At 51.2% G+C, this 16,690-nt stretch overlaps 1 protein-coding gene across 2 annotated transcripts in view; it reads right to left on the bottom strand.

Moving 5' to 3' along the window:
• SAMD4A (sterile alpha motif domain containing 4A) overlaps positions 1-10,841 on the bottom strand; it is a 135,706-nt gene extending 124,865 nt beyond the window's left edge. Inside the window, exons 1-2 of one of the 2 annotated variants that reach the window (XM_083515123.1) lie at positions 10,604-10,841; positions 7,889-8,671 (exon numbers count right to left, since the gene is read on the bottom strand). In XM_083515123.1, the coding sequence (XP_083371249.1) occupies positions 7,889-8,150 (262 nt within the window). In that variant the 5' untranslated portion in view covers positions 8,151-8,671; positions 10,604-10,841. The remainder of the gene's footprint in view (positions 1-7,888; positions 8,672-10,603) is intronic. The other variant, XM_083515124.1, reaches the window with a different exon arrangement.
• Between the last annotated feature and the right edge of the window lie 5,849 nt (positions 10,842-16,690).

Raw genomic sequence — 16,690 nt, 5'->3', positions numbered from 1 at the left:
TGGCGGCGGCGGGGAAAGAGACCGTGTGCTTTAAATGTGCATCCAGTGTGCTTCATGACATGGCAGGAGGAGGCTTGCCTGGTGCTTGACAACCTGGGAAGGGAGCCCATTCTGGAGAAGGGAAACTCTGCTCCTAAACCTTCACTGCCTTGCAAGACATCTTTGAGAGGACTAAAGGGTCAGGAGTAAACCCTAAGCAGAACTTCCGGAGGCGGCGCCATCGGCAATGGCGGAATCCCTCTAAGTCGGAGGGAGAAGCTCCGCAGGAATCGGGTCTTCCTGCTACAGCGAAGCGGGGGACCCTATCGAAAATCGCAGGCGGGTGAAGCCTGTGACCGTGGGACTCGGTGGGCACCTTTGCCCCTCCCCCCGTTTTGGGAAGGAGCTTTGCAAAAAGCTCCGGAGTGAGACGGGGTGCGTGGCGCGGTGCTGAGAGCGGATCGCTACTTCTACGGAGTGAAGCTGCACAGCTGTTGCCGGAGAGCGCTGGCCTTTTTCCTTTGAAATTTCGGCTACTAAATCTACAGGAGTAAACCCTACGCAGACCTGGAGCGGAGTCCCTAAGGCGGTTTGGTGGTGCCTTGTACGCCTCCTTCCGGCAACTCCTGCAGCCAAACTGGTGCCAAACGTCTCGCTCTGCTTTCCTTTGGACCCCATCAGCGAGACCGAGAGGGCAGCCCAGGACCTCTAGACACAGTGCCCAGGCTTGCACCCTGAGGAGGTCATTTTGATGTAGTGGTTTGACTTCACTGCCTCTCAAGACCATGGGTCAGCAAACTAAGGCCCAGGGGCCAGATCTGGCCCAATTGCCTTCTGGATCTGGCCTGCGGACAGTCCGGGAATCACCGCGTGGATCGGTGTGGGGATTCTGATCGTTCAGGCTGTGCCATTTCCCGCCCCCCCCATACACTGTGGCAGCGCCTCCTTCCTCCCTCCCTCCCTCCTCCTGGCTTCTCCCTGCCCTGCCTAGAGGAGGAAGGGGGGCTGGGCTGAGCTGGCTGAGTGCCAATTTAAGCAGCCCCTCTCCGGGGCCAGCCCTTTCGTGCCGCTCATCGTCCCTCCACCGCCACTCGCAAGGCACAGGTAAGCAGCCACCAGGGCTTGTTCGGTGCCGTGGAGAAGGGAAGGGAGAGTCTGTGGGGGGGATTTCACCCTCCCAAAAAATACACTGTATTTTTCGCTCTATAAGATGCACCAGACCCCAAGACGCACCTAGTTTTTGGAGGAGGAAAACAAGAAAAAAAATATTCTGAATCTCAGAAGCCAGAACAGCAAGAGGGATTGCTGCGCAGCGAAAGTAGCAATCCCTCTTGCTGTTGTGGCTTCTGGGATAGCTGTGCAGCCTGCATTCGCTCCATAAGACGCACACACATTTCCCCTTACTTTTTAGGAGGGAAAAAGTGAGTCTTATAGAGCAAAAAAATACGGTAGTTCTGCCCCCCCACAAGATCTGAAGGACAGTGAACTGACCCCCTGCGGAAAAAGTTTGCTGACTCCTGCTCAAGACAGACAGATGCCTGCCCCCCCCCCGGCCAAAAGGAAATGTACCCAGCCCCAGCCCCCCACCCCACTGCTTCTCTGGGGTGGCCCACCAGATAGGTTTGGGAGACACAAACTTCAGCACAGCCTCTGAGCAGCCAACCGGCTGGAAGCTGCTCTCGGAGGGCAGGAGGGAACAGCTGCCAAAGGAACTTCGCAAGCTCCGTGTTCCAACGGGAACTGGAAGGACACGCCGAGTTCTTCCCTCTGAGTAAACACTGGGGGCTCTGTTCAGAATCCTGCTGCAGCTGGGACTCCTGCGAGCGGAGGACAGAAAGCAAGAGGCCTCCCCCAAAACGGGGACCGGCCCAGGCATTTCCGCCCCCCAGCCCCCCCTTCCCACGACAAGCCACGTGCAAACCGCAGGGTGCAAACATTTCATCCTCAGCCAGCATCAGTCCGGCTCCTTCTCCTTCAAGAAACAGCAAAGGTAGGGAAAGAGCTGGGAAGAGAGGGTCCCCCTCCCTCCTGCAAAAAAGCTGAAACAGTTTGCAACCCCCCATTGACAAGGAATTGTCCCAGGGGCAGGGGGGAGACCCTCCTTCCAGAGAGTATTTTAAGCATAAACACATACCAGAAACAAAGCCCATCTCATTCATACGCCAGGGTTGGCATGCTGGTCAGCTGCCTGCCTATTGTTTGACCGCATTAAAATATTCTAAGAATACCACGGCATTGATGACGGCTTTAAAAAATAAATAAACACCCCAATAGCGTCACCTGTGTGAACAAGGGCGGGAACGAGATTAGATTGCGCCCCTCACCTGGCAGCAGTCAGGAGGGAACCAAGAAGCAGAGCCAAGTTTGCTCCCCTCAATACCTGCAAGAAATCTCCAAACAGGAACAGGCAGCGGGTGCAACCGCCAACCAGGCGTCCTCAGATGTTTTGGACTCCAACTCCCATCAGCCTCACGCAGCAACTCCCAGAGCTGATAGAAACTGCAATGGTCTTTGACGGAGCATCCATTTGTATCAGGGCTGTGCCTGAAAAGGCAGGCAGAATCCTGCGATAGGATGAAGAGTGCCTCTGAGTATACGCAGAGAGCCCTTGCCTCCAGTGCAAATAAACAGCCACACACTTAGGATTATGTCAGGGAGGAGAGCTGCCAGCCAGGCTCAAATCCTGACACTTCCCTGCCCAGGTGGGTCCTGCAGTAAAATGTTGTTGTACTGCATATAGGTAAAGGGACCCCTGACCATTAGGTCCAGTCGTGACCGACTCTGGGGTTGCGGCGCTCATCTTGCTTTACTGGCTGAAGGAGCTGGCATACAGCTTCTGGGTCATGTGGCCAGCATGACTAAGCCGCTTCTGGCGAACCAGAGCAGCGCACGGAAACGCCGTTTACCTTCCCACTGGAGTGGTACCTATTTATCTACTTGCACTTTGATGTGCTTTCGAACTGCTAGGTTGGCAGGAGCAGGGACAGAGCAATGGGAGCTCACCTTGTCACAGGGATTCGAACTGCCGGCCTTCTGATCGGCAAGTCCTAGGCTCTGCGGTTTAACTCACAGCGCCACCTGCGTCCCATGTTGTACTGTATACAGTGCTTCTATTCAGTGGTCTTGCCTGCCAGCCAGCCCTTCCTCTGGGACACTCTATTCCACCACCACTCCAATCCTCTCCTGGGTTTCCATCCCCCGCACTCCGCTAAACAAATATTCGGCATTCTGCAGTCTCTGAGCATGCTCAGTCCTCCTTTGAGCTGTTTTCCACTTCTGCAAGCAGCTTCAGACATCACCATGTACAGTAAGGCAGTATCACCTCCCCCATGTTGCAGTGCATGACCATGTCAGGATGTGAGCTGCCTGCCACTGAGAGCCAACCTAGCAAGTTTGTGGCACAGATGTTTTGCAAACTGGGCACTTCCCAGTTTAATGTCACGCACCGGCTCTTACTCCTGCGCTAACCTCTGAGCATACGTAGAACGTCCTTACCTCGTGGGTCAGGAATTTGAAAGCAAGGATCAAATACACAAAGTGCGGTCGTTTTTAATCATCTGGCTCTTATATTGCGAGTGTTTTTTCCCTTTTAAAAAAAATAAAACACACAACAGCTTCTGACTGTAAGTGCAGAATTTAAAAAAGGAATAGAAAATCGCTTATATATTGGACCGTTTTATGATCTATGTTCAAGGCAACTAAGATCAAAGAATTTCTTCCCCTACCCCCCAAGACACATTTAATTTGCAACACAAGAATCTGAAGATGAACACACACACACACACTCCAAAGCTGGATAGAGTTCAACCTAAGTACAGATCAATGAACAAAGAGCCTCTGAGCAGAAGCAGAGAGCGCCTTTCCCCAACAGCTCCACGCTTCTAATATTAGAAGGAAAACTTAGCAAGTGACATATACAAAAGCATCTCTAGCAAGACAGCTTGTCACTCATTCTCACCATTTGCTTCCAACGGGCTGCTAGCCATGACTCCTTAGATCTGGGAGAGGAGTTAAATCAACTGTGTGGATAGCTCAGTTGGTCAAGAGGACAGGGGTGGTAACACCAAGATTGCGGGCTTGATCCCTATTTGGGACACCTACATATTTCTGCATTGCTGGGGGTTGGACTTAAGAGAGTCCTCAGAGTCTTTTACAACTCTACAATTCTGTGATTTGGCTCCAAAACCAAGACCAAGCATGCACAACAAGGGGTCCCTAGAGAAGCCAGAACGAATATCAATTCAAAATACATCTTTTTTCAAAAAACTTTTGCGGGTGGGAGATCTTGCATGGCTTAACTCAGGGGTCAGCAGCCTTTTTCACCCGTGGGCCAGTCCACTGTCCCTCAGACCATTTGGGGGGCCGGACTATATTTTGGGGGGAAAATGAATGCATTCCTGTGCCCCATAAATAAGCCAGAGATGCATTTTAAATAAAAGGACATGTTCTACTCATGTAAAAACACCAGGCAGACCCCACAAATAACCCAGAGGTGCATTTAAAATAAAAGCACTCATTCTACTCATGTAAAAACACACTGATTCCCGGACTGTCCGGGGGCCGGATTGAGAAGGCGATTGGGCTGCATCCGGCCCCCGGGCCTTAGGTTGCCTACCCCTGGCTTAACTGGATGGAGATATATGCAACCTGTCCTGAGATTGCAATGGGAAGGGCGGGTTATAAATGCCTATACACAAACAAACAAACAAACAAGCAAACAGAACAGTAAGTGGACCTGGGCTTGCATCTGCAAAACCAGCGCAGCGCCAAAGCAGAGACCACAAGCCCACAATCCCTTCTCCCCACTCAAGAGACTCCTTTGCCTTTTGCATTCCTGTGACGTGACTACTCATGAGCAGCTGTTACGCACCATGTTCGGCTGCATTTTTTTTAAAGGGCTACTATGAGACATTCTTAAAACCAGCAGCTGCTGATCCTAAGATGTGCCCTTTTCTGGTGGCTAAAACCACTGAGCATTTATATAGAATGAGAGCCAGTGTGGTGTAGTGGTTAAGAGCGGTGGACTCGTAATCTGGTGAACTGGGTTCGCTTCCCCGCTCCTCCACATGCAGCTGCTGGGTGACCTTGGGCCAGTCACACTTCTCTGAAGTCTCTCAGCCCCACTCACCTCACAGAGTGTTTGTTGTGGGGGAGGAAGGGAAAGGAGAATGTTAGCCGCTTTGAGACTCCTTAAAGGGAGTGAAAGGCGGGATATCAAATCCAAACTCTTCTTCTTCTTCTTCTTCTTTCCAGTGTTCAAAGCACCTTGCAGACGCTATCTCCATACATTACAACAACCCAGGAAGGTAGGCCACTAGGCTGAGACTGGCTTGTCTAAGGGCATCTGATGAGTTCATGGCAGATTCAGCATTTGAAGCAGACTGTTATTATGTTGATTATTTTACTACAGTGGTACCTTGGTTCTCAAATGCCTTGGTACTCAAACAGCTTGGAACCCAAACACTGCAAACGCGGAAGTAAGTGTTCCAGTTTGCGAACTTTTATCGGAAGCTGAACGTGCTCCGTTTTGAGCGCCACACTTCTGCTTTGAGTGTTGTGTTGAGGTCTGTCTGTATTTGCTATTCATTTTGTGTTTCTGTGGCTCTTTTTGTTTTGTTTTTGTGACTGTGTGGAACCCAGTTCAGCTACTGATTGATTGATTGATTGATTGTTTGTGTGACTGCAGTACATTGTTTATTTCTTTCATTTTATGGATCAATCGTCTCGTTAGATAGTAAAATTCCTGCTAAATTCCTGTTTTAGGGGTTGTTTTTAAAAGTCTGGAACACATTAATCCGTTTTGCATTATTTTCTGTGGGAAAGCACACCTTGGTTTTGGAACGCTTTGGTTTGGGAATGGACTTCCGGAACGGATTAAGTTTGAGAATCAAGGTACCACTGTATTAAGCTGTCTGTCAGAATGCTTTCTACTATGTTTTTATCATTGATGTTTTGTAATGTGTTTCTAATGTTGTACACCGCTCTGAGATCTTTTGATAAAGGACAGTATAAATCATCATCACCATCTTTACTTTCTTGGGCTCCATGATCACTGCAGATGATGACAGCAGTCACGAAATTAAAAGACACCTGCTTCTTGGAAGAAAAGCAATGACAAACCTAGACAGCATCTTAAAAAGCAGAGACATCACCTTGCCAACCAAGGTCCATATAGTTAAAGCTACGGTTTTCCCAGTAGTGATGTACGGATGTGAGAGCTGGACCATAAAGAAGGCTGATCGCCGAAGAATCAATGCTTTTGAATTCTGGTGCTGGAGGAGACTCTTGAGAGTCCCATGGACTGCAAGAAGATCAAACCTCTCCATTCTGAAGGAAATCAGCCCTGAGTGCTCACTGGAAGGACAGATCCTGAAGCTGAGGCTCCAAGACTTTGGCCACCTCATGAGAAGAGAAGACTCCCTGGAAAAGACCCTGATGTTGGGAAAGATGGAGGGCACAAGGAGAAGGGGACGACAGAGGACGAGATGGTGGGACAGTGTTCTCGAAGCGACCAGCATGAGTCTGACCAAACTGCGGGAGGCAGTGGAAGACAGGAGTGCCTGGCGTGCTCTGGTCCAGGGGGTCATGAAGAGTCGGACACGACTAAATGACTAAACAACAACTTGTTGTTACTGTGCAATCTGATGCCCTCTCAAAAGCTAGCCTTGCAACATCCGAAATTGTAATGAACACTGAGCATTTGTTAACTACACTATCTTTTTTCCCACCAGAAGCATGCTGATCTTCAAACGAGAAACAAACATGCAAAAAAGTCTCTATCTGCCAGCAGCAAACTCTCTGGCACCTGGCAGACCAGGTGTCTGGAATTTATCTTGCTCTAACCCAAGCAATGAGAAATATTTGCACTCATTTCCTTCATGCCACTGTCAGTTTACCACCAACACCGAGAGAGTTGCTACTATGCAGCACACAAGGGAGAATACAGTGGTACCTCAGGTTACATATGCTTCAGGTTACAGACTCTGCTTACCCAGAAATAGTGCCTCGGGTTAAGAACTTTGCTTCAGGATGAGAACAGAAATAGTGCAGCAGAGGAAGGCCCCATTAGCTAAAGTGGTACCTCGGGTTAAGAACAGTTTCAGGTTAAGAATGGACCTCCGGAACGAATTAAGTTCTTAACCCGAGGTACCACTGTCCCAAAATTAAAACCAAGCCTACCCATTTAACCACACATCTAATTTTATGAAGCAAAACACAGCACTTTCCAACAAAATGACATATTTCCTCTCTGAAACGTTTCCAGTAAAGATTTCTTGCGAAGCGGCACGAACTGCTAAAATTGACCTATATTAGGAATACTGCATATATGAAAACAGCAATTGCCATTAACACACACACATGGAATTAAGATATCTCTCACTGGCTCCCGGATCCTCCCAAATTGGAAGTGGGTGGCTGGGTGGGAGAATTATCTAGCAACCTGCGCAAGGCCACCCCTCGGCTGCTTCTGCTTCTTCATGCTGCTGAAGAGGCAGAGCAAAGAAGCAACATTGCCCAAAAGGAGCCTAGGAAATCCAGACTCTACGTGACCTGAGTTACTTATGTGACAGGAAGTTCTGTGCGAGGGAGGGAGGAGGAGTATCAATCATTCATGCTACCGGAGTTACACCAAAGCTTTTTCTGCTTGCAGCAAAAGAGAGGAAAGGAAAGGGGGGGAGGAGAGAAAATCCCAGCAGCGCTTAAGTTTTTGCTGCCGCGCCTTGTGTGGAACCAGGGTGATTTCTACGGGGTGCCCCCCACAACTCCCTCCAAGCGCTGTGCACCAGCCTGTTCTAGCCGTCACTCAAGAGAACAATGTGGCATTCAAGACGGATTGGATGCACCAAGCGGCGAAGGGGAGGGCGGAGAGGGAGGGAGGGACAGAGAAAGAGAGAGAGAAGGATCTTACCAGGATTGTTGGCCTCGTTCTCAAGGATGTGGAGTTCGGTGCAGTCCGCCAGGGAATGCTCAAGGCAGAGCTGCAGGAAACGGGCTTGACTCCGGCTCACCCTCTTCAGCAGGGAGAGCAACGCAACAGTTTGCTCGCACTCGTTCCAGCCCTTGAACCAGCCTGCCAACACTCCGACCTGGTCTCGAAACATCATGGTTGGCGTGTCTGTGTGTGTGTGTGAATGCGCTTGTGTGCGTGGGGAAGGGGAAAATGTGTGCATATACAGGGGCGGAAAAACTGCAGGAAGAAAATCCTCCTTAGGAGTCTTTCCTGCTTCTTCTCTGCCCCCCCCCACCCCCACCAAAGTCTACTTTACGATGGTGTTGTTATTGCAGAAATAAGACAGATGTTTGCGGACGGATCTTGACGTGCAATTGCTTTCCTGGTGCTCCCAGGCTCCCTCTTTCTCTCGCTCTCTCTTTCCAGGCCGAGATGCCGGTGGCTGCCTCTTAATTCTTCCCAAGACGACGACATGCAGCGCAGAAAGCCAAGGGGACTTCTATCGCTCCACTTCTCAACAAGGCACAGCAATGTGTGGAGATCATGCAGGTCCCTGCGCCGTACAGCCGCCACCCGTCACTCTCCCTTTCCCAGTCTGGTTATTTTAGCCCAGTCGTCGCTGGCTCCTGGCTCCTTCCACGGGAAAGCTTTCTGGACCATCCACAGCCGCAACATTCCTTGCCGAGGAGGGGTAAAAAAAGAAAAAAGAAAAAAGAGGAGGAGGAGGAGAAGCATTCACAACTGTTGGAGAGAGAGAGAGAGGGAGGGAGGGAGAGAAAGAAGAATTTTGCTGTGATGGTAACGATGACACACTTTGCAAGGCAGCGCTATGATTCAGCACGACAGAACCCTCGGCTCACTTCCTAATATGACAGAGGGAAAATTTGGGATCTGCGATAACCAGCAGGGAGGGGGAGCGCGCTCCTTCTTCATTTTACAAGGGGAAGCGGCAGTGTGATGTTTTGCAAGGTTTTTTATTATGATTTTGAAAAAATCCTTCCCCTCCCAAAAAATAACAGGTCAGGCAATTGAGGGTGCGGGGAGAGACAGCAGACACTAAATATGGAGCCCACACACAGCGGCAGGTGAGGGTTTTGCATCCTCCAGAGGTTTAGAAGGAACCTCCCTCCCACACAGTGCGGAGGAGGAGGAGAAAGTAGGGAGCTTCCCCTGTTGCTTCTATAGCCCATGAGCAGATTCTCCCAAGGTAGGAATGTTACCTGGATTGGGCCAGAGGGGGAAGAGGAGCAAGGGACTGCAATCCCATCACTCAAGGCAGGGAGGACAGAAGAGGGGGAAGTGGAAAGGGGGGCGGGGAGGAAAGCACACACACTTTAACACTGCGGCTACAGAGAGCTGGTGCAAACCAGCCCCAAGCCCTGGTCCTCTGCTCTCCTCTCTCCTGGACCAGGAAGCAGTGGAAGAAGCACTGCAGCTCTCCCGACAAGATCCTAGCATCTCCTAAGCAGCTAGCTAGCCAGCCAGACCCTCCCCACTCCTGGATTTAGGCCCCACTGGCAGCTCCAGCAGGCAGGAGACAAAAATAAACTCTGCCAGTCAGTGTGCGCCCCCCTCCCCTTTCCCAAGACCACAGGCGCACAGAGTTCAACAGAGGAGGAGGCGCTCTGCCTGGATCCCTTTCCAGGCTGCTAAAATAAAATCCGAAAAAAAGCAGGCTCCAGTCGCCGTGCCACCCCCCCTTTCCTTCTCCGATCAGCTGTTCGAGCCCACAGGGGGGGGCCCTGCGTGTGCGTGAACAAGCGCAACTCGCACTTCGCACAAACTAACGCGCGCACGCGAATATTGGGGGGTCCGCCTGCCCAAGCTCTCTCTCTCGCGGAAGCGTTCACAAGAAACGAAACAGCCCACTTTTATTTTAGACTGGGGGGAAAGCCTTTAATTATCCAAGCACCGTTTGTGGGTGCTGGGAAAGGGGAGGAAAAGTTTCCCGAAGGCAGGTGGGATTCCTGAACTGAACTCGGGATTAGAAAGGGGGCAAAGAGAGGGGAGAAGGGTTTTCTGTCCGGGGTTGGGCTCCCGACCCCCCAACCCCGTCGGAGAAACCGCAGCGGCGCGACGGGCTGCGCCCACCCGCCCCTCTGCGGCCAGGCGGTTGCTTGGGTGGGGGGCGCCTGGGGACCTGAGATGGGGATCCCAGCATAGAAGCCAGCTCCTAGGGGGCAGAGGGCCTTTTGGGGGCCCCAATAAAATATTTGAGGGCCCCCAAGTTGATGGGCAATGGCACTGAGATGGTGTCCCCCCCAAAAAAATATTCAAGTTGGCACCCTTGAATCCCACGAGAAGTGGAGTCCCCCTCCACTAGATCCCACAACCCCGCGCCCTCGGAACAGTGGCGTAGCGTGGGTTGTCAGCACCCGGGGCAAGGCAAGTAATTTGCGCCCCCTAACCCTAACCCCCAGATGTTGCGCCCGGTGCGGCCGCCCCCCTGCACCCCCCACGCTACGCCACTGCCTCGGAAGGGTCCCGAGTCAGGGCTTGGACCCCCCCCCAAAAAAAGTCTCCCCCACTTCAGGAGACCCTCTCCAAAGGAACTCCAGGGAAGACGTCGGGCTACACTCTCAGGACACCCTCCGACGCCGCGCCCCTCGCGGAAGAGCCCGCGCCCCTCGCGCCACGGGCGCCCCGTCCCAGCCCTGCCCGGGGGATGCCCACCTGGCTGCCGTCCGCTCTTGGCTCCCGCTGGACGGGAGGGGGCGCCGCTGCTGGTGGCGTCGGCGGCGCCTGGCGGTGCCCGGGCTGGGCCATGGCTTGCAGCCCGCGCAGCGCCCCCGGCAGCGCCCCCGGCAGCGCCCCCCAGCCCACCCTCCCCGGCTCCGGCTGCGGCTGCTGCGCTGCGTCCCCTCGTGGCGCCCGCTTCGCCTCCTCGGCGCGACTGAGCCGCGCGCCCCGCGGAGCCCCCGCTCCCCACCGGAGGGTCATTTGCATAGGCCATGACGTCATGGCCGCCGAGAGGCGCAACGCCCCCTCCCCCGAGGAGCGGCGGGGGGGGCGGCGCCTCCTGCTCGCCCTCCCCCTCGCATTCCTCCGCCGCTGACTCAGCCGCAGGCGAGGCGCACGGGGCGCGCTGCAAAAGATGCCTGCTTGCATGCATGCAATGGGGTGGTTTTGGGGAGGGGGGGGCTGGTGCAAAAATACAATAAAATAAGCCAGCAAGGCGGCCCCTTTGCAACGTCTCCAAAGGCATCTCCGCCCTGCCTGCGTGCCTACAGGTTGGGGGGTGTCTCTGAGCTGGAAACGGGTGGGGTGTTCCTTATTTTTTGGCAACCGACCTGGCCTTGCAAGCAGGCGCGACCTGGCGGCCGGAGTTTGCTGCGCGTCCGCGGAAAGGCGCTGGAGGAGCCTTGCACGAGCGCAGCCCCCCCCCCCCCGCGCCCGTTTAACGCTGCTGCATTGCAGATCGAGGCTTCTCCTCGGCGGGTAGGTGGGAAGAATGGCGTTGCAACCGAGGACCCCAACCTGCGCGCCCGGGAGAGCAAACGCCGTCCAGGTTTTTGGCACGGCGCGCCAGGGAAATGCCTGCGGCGGAGTCTCCTGCGGAGGGTCGTTCCCCACTTCTCCGAGCAAGGGGAACTTCGTGAGCAGCGGTAGGAGGGGAGGGAACGCCTCCCCTTTCTGTTGTTGTTTAGTCGTGTCCGACTCTTCGTGACCCCCTGGACCAGAGCACGCCAGGCACTCCTGTCTTCCACTGCCTCCCACAGTTTGGTCAAACTCATGCTGGTAGCTTCCAGAACACTGTCCAACCATCTCGTCCTCTGTCGTCCCCTTCTCCTTGTGCCCTCCATCTTTCCCAACATCGGGGTCTTTTCCAGGGAGTCTTCTCTTCTTCTGAGGTGGCCAAAGTCTTGGAGCCTCAGCTTCACGATCTGTCCTTCCAGTGAGCACTCAGGGCTGATTTCCTTCAGAATGGAGAGGTTGGATCTTTTTGCAGTCCATGGGACTCTCCAGAGTCTCCTCCAGCACCAGAATTCAAAAGCATCAATTCTCCGGTGATCAACCTTCTTTATGGTCCAGCTCTCACTTCCATACATCACTACTCTCCCCTTTCTAACAGCTGTCCAAACCCAGATGGCTGCATCGAATGGCACTACAGCACCCCAGGGTGCTTCCCCCTTCAGCCTAGTTCTCAGGGTCTCTCCAAGTCCCCAGATGCAGACTCCCTGCAAACTTTCCCCTTTTGCCCCTCCCACTAGCTTTGATGGGGGTCGCATTCCAAAGGCTGAGAGAGAGAGATTCCAGGCCATTAAGGGATGTTCTTTGCTCCAGCCATGGGGGACCTTCAGATGTGGTTGGATGGCAACCATCAGCGCCAGCCAGCCTAGCCAGTGGTGAGAGACTTCGGGGGTTGGAATCCATCAACATCTGGAGGGCCACATGGTTCTTCACCTGCTCTGATAGATGCCTTCAAATATCTGAAGGGCTGCCCGGTGGAAGATGGAGGAAGCTTGTTTTCTGCCACTCCAGAGAGCAGGACCTGAACGGACCTATGCAACGCCAAAATCGTTTGCCCCCCCCCCCAAGATCTTTATTGAAACTTAACATATATACATAATAACCAAAATTCCCAATGATTCCCTCACATAAAATATTATATCTAAATTACAACAGCTGCATAATTATACACTTAATTATAAAACCCACCTCCCACCCTCTACTTCCTTCCACAGCAATTCGACTTCTTTATATTTCTTTCTACCTTTTCCCCCTTGCATCCTATAATAAATTATTATTGCTAAATTCTGAGTTTTCCTTATTTCTTTACTGGTTTTGTTATTGCTTACTTTTTTAATTCTAAGCCTATTAGCGTGTCATTTTTAGAACAACATTTTGACATATAATCTTCGAAATACTTCCACTCCATTCTTAACTTTTGGTTTGATTGATGTCTTATAATTGAAGTTAATTTTGCCAATTCTATATACTCACTTAATTTACATATCCACTCTTCCTTTGTTGGTGTGTCCTGAGATTTCCATTTAGTGGCAGTCACTGCCCTGGCAGCTGTTGTTTATGCGATGCCAAAATTTGGTGCCACCCGCCTCTCGCCTTCCATTCTGCATCATAGTCGCAGTGCCCCATAGGCTCTGTGCCCAGTGCGACCAAACAGCTCATGCCCCTCTAAATCCGTATCTGCATTGGATTTAAATGATAAGAAATGAGATCCTGACCAAACACCAGGAAGAACTTTCTGACAGTAAGAGCTGTTCAGCAGTGGAATGGACTTCTTCCAAGACAACAAGGCCCATTCACACCACAAAGAACTCATAACCCACCAACTTTCAGCAGCCAGAAACACCATAACCAGACACTGGAGAGACCTGTCAGGAGTAAGCATGGACCAATGGTAGCAAATAGTATGGGAAACAGCCTTACTAGAAAAATTAACCAATAAACTGAAACTGACACGGGGACAAACAGAAGAAGACGCCTTCACCCCGGTATGGCCAGGGGCGCAGACTTATAAAAAATATTGGGGGGGCCCATAGCGGGGTCCTGCCGCTGGTTCGCTCGGGTAGCCGGGAGAACGCAGTTCGAGGTGGCGGTGTTGGGGAGAGACCCTCGCTCAGGGCGCCACGAGACTTGGCGGCCGGCGGCCTATCTGGGGGGTTTTGGAGCATATTTCGGCGGAGCGATTGGGGAGGAGGGGGCTTGTTGCCGGATTCTTCAGCTGGGCCGGAGATCCGCTGCTGGGGGGTCCCTGGGCCGAGTTGTGAGCATGGCCTGCTGAAGGGAGATCCAGCCGATTGCGCGACGGGGACGGCCGGGGCTCTCCGGCTAGGGCGCGCGGCTGGCTGGCTGGCTGGCGAGGGAGCAGGTGGGGAGGAGGCGGGGGATGGCGGCGGCGCTCTGCTGGAGGGGCGCCCGAGATACACTATCATGATTCACACCACTCTTTTCAGTTAACCTGCTTACTACCGTAATAATTATTTGTTTTAACTCATTACTGAATGTATTTTAAAAGGTAACTATCGTCAAACAAGGAAAATAAAAAATACCAACATAATTTTGTGATTTTACAAAGCATAATATAACTAATAATTTTCTTAAATTATTGGGGGGGCAGAGCCCCCCCAAACGAATTTTTGAGGGGGCTCGGGCCCCCTCAGGCCCCATGGAGTCGGCGCCTATGGTATGGCTCCCATTTATCACATACACAGCCCAACAGGACAATGACAATAATCCACCAAAAGCATACAAATGAATATGGCTAACCTGATCCAAAACACCACCCACCCCACTCACACATGAAAACAAAGATCACCACAGCCAACCACAAATGAATAACCTCACTCTAGGCCAACCCCAACCTCTCTCACCACCAAAGGAACACAAGCGAACAGCAAAGAACCTGCACAAACAACGCTGACACCAAACCCTACATATAGTAAGTAAAATAGAGACATCGCCACCCGACCCCCCCAACTCCCCCCCCAACGTCTCAACAAATGAAACTGATTTGTAAAAATGTTACATGGAAAAAAATACGAGAGACATTACACATACTTCTATAAAACAAGAAAATCTTTAATAATAATAAGAAAAACTATACAATCAGAATTCAATTAAAACAAAAAATACACACAGTGGAACGGACTCCCTTGGAATCTGGTGGACTCTCCTTCCTTGGAGATTTCTAAGCAGAGCTTCTATGCCCCTTTAGCAGGGATTATTTATCTGTGATTCCTACACTGTGAGAATAGTAGAGTTGGAAGGGAACCACCAGGGTCATCTAGTCCAACCCCCTGCAAGGCAGGGATCTTTTTGCCCAACGTGGGGCTCAAACCCACAACCCTGAGATTAAGAGTCTCATGCTCTACCTACTGAGCCATTGTTAACAAGTAGCCTTTGGTTTTCTAATTTTTATCTTTCATTCCAAACCGTATTACAAAAGTGATACGGATTACAGTTTAAATATATACATTAATTACCCCCTCCCCCATAAACGGTATTTTAGGATTCAGAATGCCTTTCTTTAAAACACAATCTATTCTACAAGTAGGATTAAGGAACTTCTATTTAACCTAATATTTGATCTTCTATCATTTCCCACTCCCCACTTACCGTATTTCTTTTATGGTGCTCGCTGTTTTATATAACCTAACCAAAGCAGTAGTAATAGTCCCACTCTATTCTGCCTTGGTCAGACCACACCTGGAATACTGTGTCCAGTTCTGGGCACCACAATTTAAGAAGGATGTTGACAAGCTGGAAGGTGACCAAGATGATCAAGGGTCTGGAAACCAAGCCTTATGAGGAGCGCTTGAAGGAGCTGGGTGTGTTTTACAAGAGGAGACTGAGAGGAGAGATGATAGCCATCTTCAAATATCTCAAGGGCTGTCACATGGTAGAGGAAACAAGCTCATTTTCTCCTGCTCTGGAGGGGAGGACTTAGAATCATAGAACCATAGAGTTGGAAGAGACCACAAGGGCCATCGAGTCCAACCCCCTGCCAAGCAGGAAACACCATCAGAGCACTCCTGACATATGGTTGTCAAGCCTCTGCTTAAAGACCTCCAAAGGAGGAGACTCCACCACACTCCTTGGCAGCAAATTCCACTGTCAAACAGCTCTTACTGTCAGGAAGTTCTTCCTAATGTTTAGGTGGGATCTTCTTTCTTGAAGTTTGGATCCATTGCTCCGTGTCCGCTTCTCTGGAGCAGCAGAAAACAACCTTTCTCCCTCCTCTATGTGACATCCTTTTATATATTTGAACATGGCTATCATATCACCCCTTAACCTCCTCTTCTCCAGGCTAAACATGCCCAGCTCCCTTAGCCGTTCCTCATAAGGCATCGTTTCCAGGCCTTTGACCATTTTGGTTTCCCTCCTCTGGACACGTTCCAGTTTGTCAGTGTCCTTCTTGAACTGTGGTGCCCAGAACTGGACACAGTACTCCAGGTGAGGTCTGACCAGAGCAGAATACAGTGGCACTATTACTTCCCTTGATCTAGATGCTATACTCCTATTGATGCAGCCCAGAATTGCATTGGCTTTTTTAGCTGCCGCGTCACACTGTTGGCTCATGTCAAGTTTGTGGTCAACTAAGACTCCTAGATCCTTTTCACATGTACTGCTCTCAAGCCAGGTGTCACCCATCTTGTATTTGTGCCTCTCATTTTTTTTGCCCAAGTGCAATACTTTACATTTCTCCCTGTTAAAATTCATCTTGTTTGTTTTTGCCCAGTTCTCTAATCTGTCAAGGTCGTTTTGAAGTGTGATCCTGTCCTCTGGGGTGTTAGCCACCCCTCCCAGTTTGGTGTCATCTGCAAATTTGATCAGGATGCCCTTGAGTCCATCATCCAAGTCGTTGATAAAGATGTTGAATAAGACCGGGCCCAAGACAGAACTCTGTGGCACCCCACTAGTCACTCTTCTCCAGGATGAACCCATGGCTTCAAGTTGCAAGAAAGGAGAGTTCGACTAAACATGAGGAAGAACTTTCTGACAGCAAGACCTGTTGGACAGTGGAACGGTCTTCCTCAGGAGCTGGCGGACTCTCCTTCCTTGGAGGTTTTCAAGCAGAGGTTGGATGGCCACCTGCCATGGATTCTTGAGCTGAGTTTCCTGCATTGCAGGGGGTTGGACTAGATGACCATTGGGTCCCTTCCAACTCTATGATTCTGTGATTCCATAACTCCATTGATTAGGTGGACATTTCGTTTTTCTCAGTTCCCAGAACTGTAGAGTTGGATTCATCTAACTCTTATTCGGTGGATCATATTTTGCCTTTAAAAGGTCCAG

Source organism: Podarcis liolepis, assembly GCF_965112155.1.
Source record: "Podarcis liolepis genome assembly, chromosome: 1".
NCBI classification, from domain to species: Eukaryota; Metazoa; Chordata; class Lepidosauria; order Squamata; family Lacertidae; genus Podarcis; species Podarcis liolepis.
The sequence above is the reverse complement of the archived record's forward strand: the minus strand, read 5'-3'. Positions and strand labels throughout refer to the sequence as shown.